Source organism: Ochotona curzoniae, unplaced genomic scaffold (genome assembly GCF_017591425.1).
Source record: "Ochotona curzoniae isolate NIBS_2020 unplaced genomic scaffold, NIBS_Ocur_1.0 patch266, whole genome shotgun sequence".
NCBI lineage: Eukaryota > Metazoa > Chordata > Mammalia > Lagomorpha > Ochotonidae > Ochotona > Ochotona curzoniae.
Genome location: NW_024466824.1, coordinates 1,327,221 through 1,340,831, shown reverse-complemented (window position 1 = coordinate 1,340,831; position 13,611 = coordinate 1,327,221). Strand labels below are relative to the sequence as shown.

The 13,611-nt window shown below is 43.8% G+C and overlaps 1 protein-coding gene across 2 annotated transcripts in view; it reads right to left on the bottom strand.

Moving 5' to 3' along the window:
• LOC121166947 (reelin) overlaps window positions 1-13,611 on the bottom strand; it is a 357,334-nt gene that overhangs the window by 73,130 nt on the left and 270,593 nt on the right. For both annotated transcript variants that reach the window (XM_040996283.1, XM_040996284.1), the window contains exons 26-30: window positions 12,377-12,548; window positions 11,748-11,948; window positions 7,684-7,916; window positions 2,310-2,467; window positions 941-1,148 (exon numbers count right to left, since the gene is read on the bottom strand). In XM_040996283.1, the coding sequence (XP_040852217.1) occupies window positions 941-1,148; window positions 2,310-2,467; window positions 7,684-7,916; window positions 11,748-11,948; window positions 12,377-12,548 (972 nt within the window). The remainder of the gene's footprint in view (window positions 1-940; window positions 1,149-2,309; window positions 2,468-7,683; window positions 7,917-11,747; window positions 11,949-12,376; window positions 12,549-13,611) is intronic.

Here is a 13,611-nt window from a genome sequence, read left to right as displayed (position 1 = left end):
TCCTCCCCTTGACAGGGCTTTGGCATCCAAAGGGCACAGGAGAAGCCAACACTCCAACAGTTAGGGCCAGAAAGGTTGATGGAGGCGACCCTCACTTGATTCTGTGATAGCCATCTATACAAAAGGAAACAGCTTCACCCCACTCCACCCGGCAGCCGCAGTGGGGGCCTTCCTAACTGTACGTAATGCCATCTCTGGAATCTCAAGGCAGCAAGACAGCCAGTGCCGAGAAATTGAACACGGTGTGCAAGGCCAGCTGATGACCCGGCTGGTGTGCCTTTGGGTTCAGCGGACCGACGTCCTCGTAACTGACACTCAGGGTGTGTGGTGTCCCGTCCTGGTCCTCCACGGGGGGGCCTCTGCTTGGCAGGCCTCTGGCAGATGAATGCGAAAGGCAAAGGAGCCAGGATCTCGGAGTTAAGTGAGGACCAAAAGATTGCAAACCTCTCCTCTCCTCCTGCTCCATTCCCTTCCTCCCAACTGTCAGATAATTTAATTGATTGGAAAAAGAAAGTCACGGTCTTCCACCTACAAAAAGCCAACCCAAAGAAAACCCAAATAATTCTTGGTGTTACCAGCAGGTGTCAGTGTAGGGATTTTACATTTCTTGGGGACAGTTTTCAATAAGCAAACACAAAGAAAATGCATAAATAAGGAGCCATTATTTTTGGACACAAAATTTAAAGTAGAAAAAAAAATCTTTGTGTCTCACAGTCTACAGCAAGAATAATATCAAATAATTTTGATAACTTTTTTTTTACATAAGCTGATACACATTAGACAGGTTTTGGTGTTGACAGTAAACTGAGTCATGAATTGTGGCATAGTTTTTTTTGTGTGTGGCATATTCTAATGTGTTGCTTAATATTTACATGGAAGAGTCTCTTGAAGGAAATACCAGACTGGGTGTGGGGAAGAATCATCAGAGCTGCTCACTAACCTGATAGTCCTGGTGTCCAGAGGCACGGTCCTGGCTTCCCTCTTCCCAGGGCCGCTGAAGTAGAGAGACTTGCCGTCATTGAGCGTTCCGCAGCCCGTCCCCACCTGGCCGCCCGTTATCTTGTACCACAGTGGGCTGAGCTTGCCCTCAAAACGATCGAACATCTCGCTGTAGTTTGGGATGTTCGACACGCAGGTTCCCTGGGCAGCTTTGGAGAAAAAAAAAAAAAAAACAGACCGGAAAGGTGCTTTGTCGGACTCACGGAACACTAGAAGGCAAGGTCAACATGAGGAAGGCGGAAGACGCTGCACGGACACCAGGGCGAAGAAGCTGCAAGAAAGCTTGAACCAGACCGTGGTCTCCTGGAGGACAGCTGCTGTAACCACCATTGCAGTCTGCACTCTGCCTCTGCTCTCTTTGAATAATACCCACACATTCTCACAGTACATCAACTTCTTGTACATATATTCAATTCCAGTAAAAGACCAGGAAGGGGGAGTTAGCCCCAGATTAAAACAGAACCTAAAACCCCCTTGAAACCGGAAGTGACAGTACCCTCCATCCAATTTCTGCGACAATAAATGTTTGCCTTCGGGTGCTGAGACGCAGGTTGGCCACGCAGCGGATGGGAGGAAGTTGCCGCTAAGGAAATACGCCAAAAGGGAGTTTAAAGCTTAGAGTATTTTTCCATTTTTTCACCTTCATCTCAGCTCCCTTTTCTTTCCTGCTTGTAGTAGCATCCAAAGTTAACTGTCATCAGAAAATACTTCTTTTGAAAAGTTCTCTTTGAATTGATCACTTTGTAAGTTAAATTTTTTTTTTTTTACTTTGAATGTTTTTTTTAAAAAACTGTATTTCTTCCAAAAAATAAAGAGGTCAAGGGGATCTTGTAGTCAAGTTGTTAATAGCTTGGGTTTGGGCTTTAGATAACCACCACCAAGGTTCAAAGCCGATTCCTAGCTATGTTACGTGGGACTTACTGAATCTCTTTCCATATGTTTCTTCAAATGTAAACAGGCTCAACGTGTTGTACCATGAAGCGATTCTTACAGTTCAATCAGATGAGATGAAAAAGCACTTGCTTTAATTCCTGGCATACTGTAGAGCCTCAAGCCACGTTAACTATTGTTAGCATCCAAGATTGCTAATAAGCAAATCCTCCTTAAGGAGCAGAATTTGCATTACCTTGCTTTCTTCCTCTAGGCAGCTTTTAGGGACTACAAAACCTCTTAGTACCGCATATGCCTAGATGTCAGCTTTCTACAAGTTCTGGACTTAAAGAAGAACAATAATCTCAGAATCTCTTTGGAGGAGTAACAAGAAACGGAGTCCCTAGGGCTGAGTATGCTACACGTTCGTCCAGTCTTACCGGTGTAGCCCAGGTCACAGAAACACACGCCCGAGATGCAGTCCCCATGGCCGCTGCAGTAACTGGGACAGGGCTCAGAGATGTACACGCCGTCCAAGCCAAAAGGGGGCACGTTTTTCTGAGAGCTGCTTTCCTGGATCCACCGGAATCTGGTTTTGCTGTTGGGAAGAACAAAAAACACTTGTTTCTTTCTACAAAATTATTTGAAAGGGAGGGAGGGAGGGAGGAAGAAAGAGAGGGTGAGATCTTCTATCCGTTCTTTCACTCCCTACATGGTCCCAAACAGTGAGGCCTGGGCCAGGCCAAAGCCAGGAGCTTGAATCTCCATCAGTGTCTCCTATGTGGATGGCAGGGGCCCAAGCACTTGTGTCATCATCTTGTCTTCCCAGACACGTTCCCAAGGAGCCGGGTCAGAAGCAGAGCAGCAGGGACTCCAAACTGCACCCTAGGGTGGGAGCTAGGTGCCTCAAGCACTATCTAACCTGCTCTGCCCATATACCTCACTCTGATCTGTGTCTTGTTTGAATGTCTCATATGAAACCACAGGAGTATAGAAAGGTCCAGAAAAAACCTGCAAGAGATTTGATAGTTGTTTTGAATATCCTGATTAAATCTTTAACTTTCATGAGATGTCTCAGATCTTCTTGATTTCCTCTTCAGCATAAATAACTCCACACGGGGGAATTGTCAGATGTGGAAGACCCTGTTGGCCAGGAACATAGCATAGGTTGGACCTGCGCATTTTCTCACCCAAGCATTATAAATCAATCCCAGAAGGATATTCGTTTCTTCTACTTCATGAACACTCCACCACCTAATTCCATTAAGTTTATGAATAGTTTCAGAAAAGGCTCTTGGGGGAGTTTCTGACGCCATCGGTGGACTATTCTTTGTTAGGCTGTGGGGTGGGGACCCCAGTAATCCAGCACTGGTAGGATTCAAGTGGATAAGTAACTCCTGCCCTGACAACCCTAGTTCCACCTGTGCCTTCTCCTCCTTCTCCATGTCTTATCTCCAAATTACCTATGAACTTGAGCAGCCAGCTGGGCTACCCCGTGAACTAACGAGAAGCTGGTCCCAGGGCTTCAGAGGCCTGGAACACGAGTAGGCTGGGCTGCTGCCCTGTTCTTTTTCTTCCAAGAACAACCTTTTAGAGGTTGCCAAGCTCACTCATCCCAGTGCTTTCCAACCTTTTGAATTATTTCCATGTGTCTCTTTGCAGTGGGACACACACACACACACACACACACACACACACACACACTTCCCTATCATTGCGTACCAGAAAAATGCTTCTTAGTGCTACTAACAGCAAAGGAGGAAGATGTTCCACTGAAAGCAAAGGAAGATGGCTGGATTTCAATGGATTTTTTTCTGGCAGTATGTATAGACTATGTAATGAAAAGTGCTTATTTGTTTTTATGCATTTGCAAGGCAGGCAGGGAAGAGAGAGAAAGAGATAGAGAGATAGAGAAAGAGAGAGAGAAACAAAAATATTTCATAAGCTGGTTCATTCCCCAAATGTCTAGTCAAGAAGGCTGGGCAGTAGGGTTAAACCAGGAGCTGGGGAGCTGGTCTGGCTCTGCCATGTGGTAGCAGGAATTCAAGCATGTGGGCCATTATCTGCTGCATGGCAAGATGTTTACCAAGAAGCTGGACAAGAAGTGGAGGCAGCAGCGTGGGAATCAAATTCAGGCACTGCCATACGGGATGTGACCCAAGCAGGGTCTTAAGCATTAGGCCAAACACCTGCTCCTGCAAAGACTTTGAAGTGAGTTAATAATCTGGGAAAAAAAGTGTAAAGAATCTCAAAGATGAAAGCAGACCGGCAGCTCCTTGTTCTACATTACGGTGAGAATACGTGGCAGCATCAGAAGGCTTTACTTTTCAAATGGCTTTGGAAATCAGGCACTGGTGAACTTTTTTTTTTTCCAGTAAGTTACTTATATTTGGAAAATGTGCAAAAAGGTAACCAGGAATGTTGTTTACTAGGCTTGGAAGATTTCAGACATTGATTATTTACACAAACTCTCGTTGATGTACAAGAGAAAGATGAACATACGAGATTATTTCCTTTGGGGTTCACTTAAGAGACGGGGTCTTATATTTTAAGCCAAGAGAAAATTAATTCGAAAGACCAAGTTTAAAAAATACACACAGCGGTGGTTAAAACATCTGTATCTTCCATCCCAGTGATGTGGTTCCTGGCTTCCTGGCAACGCACATCTGGAGAGGCAGCAGGCGATGGCTCAAGTGGTTGGCCCTCTGCCACCCAGGTGGGAGCGAGCCGGGGGATGAGCGCTCTCTCACTCTTGCTCGATCTCTCCATCTCACTCCTTTCCTCTGCTCCCCCTGCCTCACAAGAAAGCAAAAAAAAAAAAAAAAAAAAGCTGTCCTAGTGTTATAGACCTTAAGAAGATGCTTTCTGCCGGAATGATAACATTACTCAGCCTGTGAAGATAGGTTTCGCCTGTTCTCAAAGATTTTTTATTTGGTTTTGTTGGAAAGTCAGATATATGGAGAGGAGGAGAGATAGAGAGGAAAATCTTTCGTCCGATGGTTCACTCCCCAAGTGACCGCAACGGCCGATGCTATGCCAATCCAAAGCCAGGAGCCTCTTCCGGGTCTCCCACGCAGGTGCAGGGTCCCAAAGCTTTGGGCTGTCCTTGACTGCTTTTCCAGGCCACAATCAGGGAGCTGGATGGGAATCAGGGCTGCCGGGATTAGAACCAGTGCTCATATGGGATCCCGGTGTGTGCAAGGTGAGGATTTTAGCTGCTAGGCTACCATGCTGGGCCCCCTTGTGTGTGTGTGTGTTTAAAGATGTATTTTTATTTGAATTGCAAAGAGAAGAGAGAGCTGCATCGAGAGAATATGACAGGCATGCTGCGTGGCAGGCTGTCAGGATGGGGACAGCTCTGGGAGACAAGCAGACATATGTTAACTGCCACAAGATCTCTTCCTCAGTAGGGAAGACCCAGATGAATGACTAGGAGTACAAACTGCTCCTTTGAGAAAAACAGTTTAGAATTATTCTCCAAGCATGGTGTGCTCAGAACTATGATAAATAAGCATGCCACTTCGTGGCACAATAGTTTCAAATTTTAACAATCTTAACACTTAGGATTCTCAGTTTTCCAACAGTGCATGTGGAGATAGTTGGGCTTACCATATTGCTCAAGGGACAACAACAGCTTTCCTACTTGGGGGTAAAATAGAAACATATTTACTATTATTTAGCAGAGGGCTCTTCATCCCAAATGCCAAAACTGGAAAACTGGATGGTATTCAAATTAACCCGGAAGCTAGATTCCAATGGGATAGATTTCTTCTTCCCAAAGCTGAGGCCCAAGAAAATACTGATGCCTCAACATACTGGCTCATTTCATAATGCTAAAAATATTCTTTTATCATCTGTGGCGTCACCAGTTGGCCTATTTTACCCAACAAGACATACAGTGCAGTCTCAGATTCAGCGGTTTATTAACAGGCTCTGGGGAGAGTGTATTGGATTAGGCTTCTGATAGTAGCATCTACTTTTACAGTAGGGCGGAACAGACACATCACTTGATGCTTTCCAACTCCGTGGGATGCCTGACCATTCTACTGGGAAGAGCTCTGGTTGGGCCACATTTCAGAAAAGCACAAGAAGAAGAAGGCAGTAGCAGAGATGAGCGTCCAAGGGTGCACAGACCGAGATGGGACCGAAGCAGGACAGGTGGTTATTTAGCTGTAACCACATAGGTGTACTTACAGGAAAGCAAAGATTTCTCCAAGGATGAGGACTAGATTGTAGAACCAAGAGTCAAGGAGAAAGATGGAATCAGGAAACCACTTTCAGAGAGCAAAACTTTTGTGTCCAAGAAAACAACAATGATCTTAGAGGAGAGAAGCCCTTTTTTTTTTTTAAAAGATTTATTTTTATTATTTTTTTATTGGAAAGGCGGATATACAGAGAGGAGAGACAGAGAGGAAGATCTTCCGTCCGATGATTCACTCCCCAAGTGAGCGCAACGGCCGATGCTATGCCGATCCGAAGCCAGGAGCCTCCTCGGGTCTCCCACGCAGGTGCAGGGTCCCAAAGCTCTGGGCCGTCCTTGACTGCTTTCCCGGGCCACAGGCAGGGAGCTGGAAGGGAAGCAGGGCTGCCGGGATAGAACCGGCGCCCATATGGGATCCCGGGTGTGCAAGGTGAGGACCTTAACCACTTGCGCCACCACACTGGGCCCAAGGAGAGAAGCCCTATAGCGAGTCTCTTACTGGCTTTCAGAATGCCTACAGGCCGCTGGGTAAGATTCGTCCATCCCTCCGTCCGTCCACCCTTCCTTCAAGCTGGGCTGTTGGTTGTGTTCATCCTGTCACTGTACCATCATTTTATGTTGGCTATGAGTGGAGGAGATCATTTCACAGCTTGATGGATCCGGAGGAGCCACATCTAAGGAGGTGCCTTCACACTCGGACCTGATGTAGCTCAGAGCACCTGCATTAGGTGTGTGGGAAAGTGTGCTTCTATTCTTGTTGCAGAATGAAGAAGTTGAAAATGTTGCTGCGCATCATTCATGAGCACCCCAACCCTTTATGACATCTTCAGGAAGTGGTGCAAACAGTTTGTCTTCTCATCTCAGCTATGAACAGACAGACAAAGACTATGTCACCCAATCATGTTCCAGGATCCAGTGAAGAAGTACCCACTTGCAGAATCTTTGCTTACTTCTTGTAAAACATTTGTTGCAGGGTGCTGAACCTGGAGAAAGTATAACTTCCTTTCTAAGCAGAACGTGTCTGCTTGCTTTCTTCAATACTCAAGAACGAGAACTTTATCTTCTTTCCTTGTCTTATGTTCCAGGAAGCTGAAAAGCTCAATTTGTCACTCGATGAAACCAATTCATTTCAAGTTCTATTGAGCTCTTCTTAATTTTAAATTTGACTCTGTATTGTTTTATTATTGGTTTTTAATGGTCACTTCTATGTTTATTCCAACCGTCGCTTGTATTTTCAGTAGTCATCTCGATGGTCAGATCTCTTTAACTTGTCCATATGAACATCCAAAAAAAAAATCACAAAATCTACATAATGTACAAGTCTGCCATCAGAATAACTTGTAACTCTCCCAGCCTTTAATACCTTTCACTTATTGCTGCATTCTTAGTAGCAAGAACCTGTGTTTGTTGAATGAATGACTGATGAAGCTGCCTCACTCACAAACTGTGTGCATTCTACCTATTTTGGGAGCTTTGTCTCAGGGCTGGTTTCCCAAAGACTCATTACTTGAATAATACTTGAAGGCTGCCGAGATTCTCAAGATAGAAGTGTTGAGATAAATAAATGCTTCCCAAGACATGGCTACTATGGCACATAAGAACGGTAACTTTACCTGGATGCAAGAGACCTTGGCATAACAATGGTGATTCGAGTCCATTCCTCAAAGTCCCCCGTGTGATACACCGTGGGCTCGCTCAGTTCTCGGGAACTGCCCTCACAGCCTTTGCCTGCTGAAGCTGGGTAGCAGCCTTCTTTCACCAGGGACCAGGACATCCCGGCATCATGAGAGTACTGCAGAAGGACCGGGGCTGTACTGCTGAACTGACTGGCACACGCTACGTTGAGCTGTGAGAAGGGAGAACAGCATTATACAAGGTTTTGGTTCCGAGACATTGTTCTGCGTATTAGGTACCACAGCTACCAAGGCCCCTTCCACTGAGTCTGCATGAAATGATCAGAACTGTCTAGCTTAGTCCCAGACAAGGCCCCTCTATAGATTGTGGAATTCCTTGACCAGGCATGTTATAGAAACTTGGCTCAGCCATTGTTTTTGTGGGAAGAGAGGGAGGGATGGTGAGGAGAGAAGCAGAGAAGGAAAGAGGGAGGGAGAGAAGGAGAGAAGGAGAGAGGGAGAGAGGAAGAGAGGGAGAGAGGGAGGGATGGTGAGGAGAGAAGCAGAGAAGGAAAGAGGGAGGGAGGGAGGGAGAGAGAGAGAGAGAGGGAGAGGGAGAGGGAGAGGGAGAGAGATGCTCTACTAATCTGCATAATGCTACAATAACTGGAGATAGGCCAGCCCAAAGTCAGGAACAAGGAACTCAGAACACCATTTTGGGCTTCCACAGGGGTGGGATGGATTTGCAATCATAGGCCATTGTCCACTGCCTTTCCAGGTGCATCAGCGGGGAGTTGGATTGGAAGTGGAGCACCTAGAACTTGAACTAGAACTCCGATATGGGGTGCCAGTATCACAAGTGGTGGTTTAATCCACTGAATGACAACACTGTATCTCAATCCTTTTATTAATCACCTATGCTGCCCTTTAAGTGCTGGTGTTTTGGAGGATTCAGCTGTTAGTTATCTTCTTACTCCATGCAGGCTCCCGAATCTCACTGGCCACTACTCAAGTTCCTTCTGATGTCCTCCGGGTCCCATGTGCGATCTCTCCCCTGTTCTATACACAAATGCATCTAATGTACATTCTTGTTTATTTCCACTCCAGCAGTTCAGATGTCTCCACCTCCACATACTCCAGCCAGTTCTCAATTCTCCACCCTAGAACAATCCACCTCTCTGTATTTTAGAGCCAGATTTGTGGGAACCTTTCTGGAACTGAGCCAAACATCTCTTCAGCCTATCTACATACCTTGGTAACCCTAGACACGTCTTAATCTGGCCTTCTCACTTGCATTACTGCTCTAGCGTCTCTTACTGAAAATACATTTAGAAATCCCAGCACAGGTCTGGTCTCCTTCATTATCCAAACTCAAATCAACTGTTGCTTTGATTGTTACAACGGCCGCCCAGCTTGTCTCCTTGTGCTTGCTCTCCCCCCATGCCCCCGCCCGATGGACTAGAGAAATTCTTTAAAAGCCAGAGAGAGGGCATAGCATCCTGCTGCTCGTGGCTTTATTCAGAAGTTGAACTCTGATCCTTTTACCACCTATGCTCCTTGAGCACTTTCTCTGCTCTTCTTGGGCCCTTCTAGAACAATCTAATCTCAAAGCTTTGGTTCTTGGTATTCCCTGCGCCTGAAACGATCTTCTCCAAAGAGCTGCAAGATTCGCTCCTTCAGTCTCAGCACGCTGCAGCTTAAACGTCTTTTCATCAGTAAGGCTAACATGATCACCCTTTATAAACTGGTATCCGTCCTCTACCATCCTGCTTCATACTCAGTATTATTGATTTTTTTTTTTTTTGCTCCTCTTTGGTATTTTTCATAACTTAGAACATACAGTTTTTGAAAACATCTTCTGAATGAACTTGCTGACTCTGATTTCTCTCCCTGTTAGGTCAACACTCCCATCCATGACTCCTGCGAGGACGATCCTTGCAAAACACAGGTCTGATTGCGGCACTCAACGTTTCATAAATATTCCATGACTCACTGATATTGTGGGGACGTTCCAAAAGACTTAGTGTAGAATATTATGTCAACATGGTTAAACCTAAACTTCACATTCCCTGCACCTCTTTCATACTCCTCAAAGTCTCCAAATGCTAGGGCAGTTTGGGTGTCAGGATGAGATGTTGTTGTGGATATCTCTCACTGTGAGCTTGGTCTTGGCTTTGTTTCTGCTTCTGGCTTCCTTGCTAATGTTCCCCCTGGAAAGCAGCAGGTGATGACTCGCACAGTAGGAGCCTGGATGGAGCTCCAAGTCGCCTGTTTTGGCCTGGCCCAGAGGGGGCCATCATGGCTACTGGTTGGGGGAGTGAGGCAGAACCTCTATTTTGTCTATCCGTCTTTCTGTCAAAAAAAAAACTATAAAACTGTTTCTGATTTGCCAATCTCATTTGCACTCTCATGCATTTTTATATATTTCCTCTTTCTGCTTTCTATAGCTGGAATTTCTCTCCCTCCATTCCCCCAGCTCTGTAATTCCATAAGCTTTCAGTTTCAACTTTTCCATCTATCTTCTCATCCAGCCATCTCCACCACCGGCTCTACATGAGGTACTCCCAACAGCGCCTAAAGGCCACTTCTTCCACAACATTCCTGCGACTGTTCTGCAGCTGTTCATTTTCCTGGCTCGGCCATGAGTTTCCGGGTTCTCGGAGGGGTAAGGGGTATATTTTCCATTTCTACATTCCTAGGACCTAGCACTTATCATGGAGCAGGCAATCACAGAAAATGTAACAGCACTACATTTTTTTGTACAACTAGCATCAAAAAAGGTTTTATACAGGTTTTGCATATATATTGATTACGAATCCAGGAATGACCCATTTCTATACCTATCATTAACTAATAGCCAAAGATTAATAGCTTTCTGGTGGTGTGCTGTGAGAATTAAGGTTTTTGCTAAGCATTACACATTCTTGTCAGTTGCTCAAGTACTTGGAATATTTAACAATATGCTGCTTAGATTTTTTTTTTTAGGTTTCATACTACTACTTTGCTAGCTTTTTACAAAAGCAATATTTTGTGAATAATTAAGAAAATGTGTTAGATGAGAATCAGCATAGTATTTGGGAAATGTGTTTGCTATTAATGTTTTGCTAGCATTTTAGGTGATATTAACACATGAATATAGACTTATGTATGGTTATGATTTTCATTGTAATTTGACATCAAAATCTAAACAGGAAGGATAATAATAATCATGTTATTTATGACTAACTTTCTTGTTTACAGTCTTGTGGAAATCATTTTTGAAGAGTTGCTTATAAATGTCCCATCTCTTTAATAATTCCATTTGTAAATTACTTACCATCTGTATCCTGCCGTTATGTAAGGATCATGTAGTTGTGCTGGCTCATTAAAATTGCATTACTTTCGACCCCAGAATCCACCAATGGGATGTTATTATAAACACAATGAAATTTTGATTAGGGCTCTGGAACAAGCACTTGTCAAAGTAAATACTCATGATGTGTTGAGATGTTACCATGGTGCTAAAAGCAACAAGCTTTCTAAGAGAAGGATGGTAACTGGCAGTAAACATTGACTGAATTAACACAGAGAAATTGAAAATCCTACAGTGAAAGCAACAAAGTCACAAGTCTAAAACACCACTAAGAGTCTAAAAAAGGAGAATTTATCCCTTTTGAATCAGAAACATGGGACCCACAAAATCACAATCAAATTGACATCCTAAAATTCAACTTCTCTTTTGTCTTCTGTTAGAGACTCATGAGTCCTGACATACAATGATGGGCAGGTGGGCAGCCACAACTTCTGAGACTCCTTAAAAATGGACCAACTGCATTCCCCATGGGGAGAGCTGAGAAACTGTGGCTCCAACACGGCTCACTTGGCTCAACTTTGCTTATCTTAAAAACCGACAAGTGTGCTCCTGAAGACCACACCTGAAACACTTGGCCATTTTAAAATGACCAAATGTGCATGCGAATGAATTCCTTCCTTAATAGAACATGAAAGCTTGGTAAACCTGACTTGTAAATCTGGAAGGGCCTGCCGCCTTGCCCTGCTCTGGGAGGAAGTTGGTGCAGAAATACCTTGAATTGTAGCACATATCCAGGTTTCAGTGTCAAGTCTCGAGTGACTGCAAAGCGGTCTCCATCTGATTTTCCAAACACCATGGCTGAGGGCGTGGCAGCACAGAAGGTCTCGTTCGTGGCCATCCCTTCATTAGCCAATATCAGCCACACACTCATCTGATTCATAGGATAATCAAAGGCTGGCTTCTCATAGAAGTTCTAATAGAAGCAAAACAAGTAACAAAGGAAGGCAGTTTGATGGCTTTAAAAACAAGAAAGGAATTTTCAGTTCAGAACCTGCTGTGTCATGTGCCAGTTACATTTCCAGGAAAACATAGCAGAATCTATAAATGAACATTTTAAAAAAAAAACTGCCCTTAAATGTGTCTCTTGATCTTTTCAACAAGGGCAAATATATTTCCATGTGTATCTGCTCATTTCATATAAACACAGGCACAACTTTGCTGGGTGACTCGACTATCCCTCATTGTCTATCTAAATTATCCCTGAACTACTAGAAAAGTCACAGAAATTGCATGTCTTTAACAGTACAAAGTGTCAAGTGCTAAATACTTAAGGATGCAAACAACTGCTCACCTCTTCCCCCCTTGGCGCGCTCTTCTAAAGCTCAGACACATGGGAAATACCTGGGGGAACGTTGGGTTGACAGCTGGGATGACTTGCTTCTGTTTCTCGGACAGAATGATGATGTCATCGATGGCCCACTGGTCATAGTCCTCCCCTGAGAACACGGGCTGCCACCAGCGGAATCTGGTGCAAGGCGTCTTTGCAGCAGTCGGAAGCTCCAGATACACAAATCTGCACAGAAGCAAGTCCTTCAGAGTTGGGAAGGGTCAAGCTACGCTTTCCTTAGCGACTGTTACAAATGTTAACAGGTGGCAGTGGGTTGGGGGCAGCATTTATCTAGTGGTTTGAAAGGTCCACATTCCCAAAAGAGTGTATGAATTTGCGCTCCAGCTGGATTGAGACCTGGACTGAATTCCTTGGTTCCTGGCTATTGCTGGCATTTGGGAAGTGAACATGCGGGCAGCAACTTTATCTACCTTTGTCACTGCTTCTTAAAAGAATAGTTCATAGGAGAAAGCTGTTCTCTTGATTTGTTTTTTAAAAAGTCTTTAAATGGGTAGAGATCAGATACAAGCCTAACATTGTAAGCAAGTTTAGCTGGGCTATGCTTGTTTCATTTTGAATTGTACCATTTGGAAAAGATTTCCATTATGCTTGAGTTGTGGATGTGTACATTACTATCCTAAAACTTAATAATTACTGGCAGTCACCAAATAAAAATCCATTTCTGAATGAAAGTGGAAATTTTAAAGAAAAAAGCAATACTTTAAATGCCTTACAGATTTCAATGGTATTTATGACATAAAATATGAATATAAAGTATGAACAAAATATTATCTTATCAGAAAATAACCCGATTAAAATACATACGAATGTATGAGTGGTGGATATGTTGCTTAATATAGAAATAACTCTTCAAAACTCTTCTAGGCACTATCTAACACGATTTACAACATTTATTCCATACCCATTAATGGAAAGATAGACATGGACCAGTAAAAATCCACACACGCATCAGACACTTTCAGGACCAGTCTTGGGTGCAATCCACAAGAAAAATTTTAATTAACACATGAAAAAATCCACATGAAAAATTTTATTCAAAAATCCATCTTGTCTTTCATTCTAACAGCTGGGCATAAAAAAGTCTCTCAAATGGAAAAGTGGGCCTGAAACATGCCTATGTCACAGCAGGGTTTTTTTTTTTTGTTCTTTTGTTTGTTTTTGAGTAAAAATAGCCCACTTTACTTTTCCTGTAGTCACATATTTTTCCCTAGATTGCTTAAAATTTAAA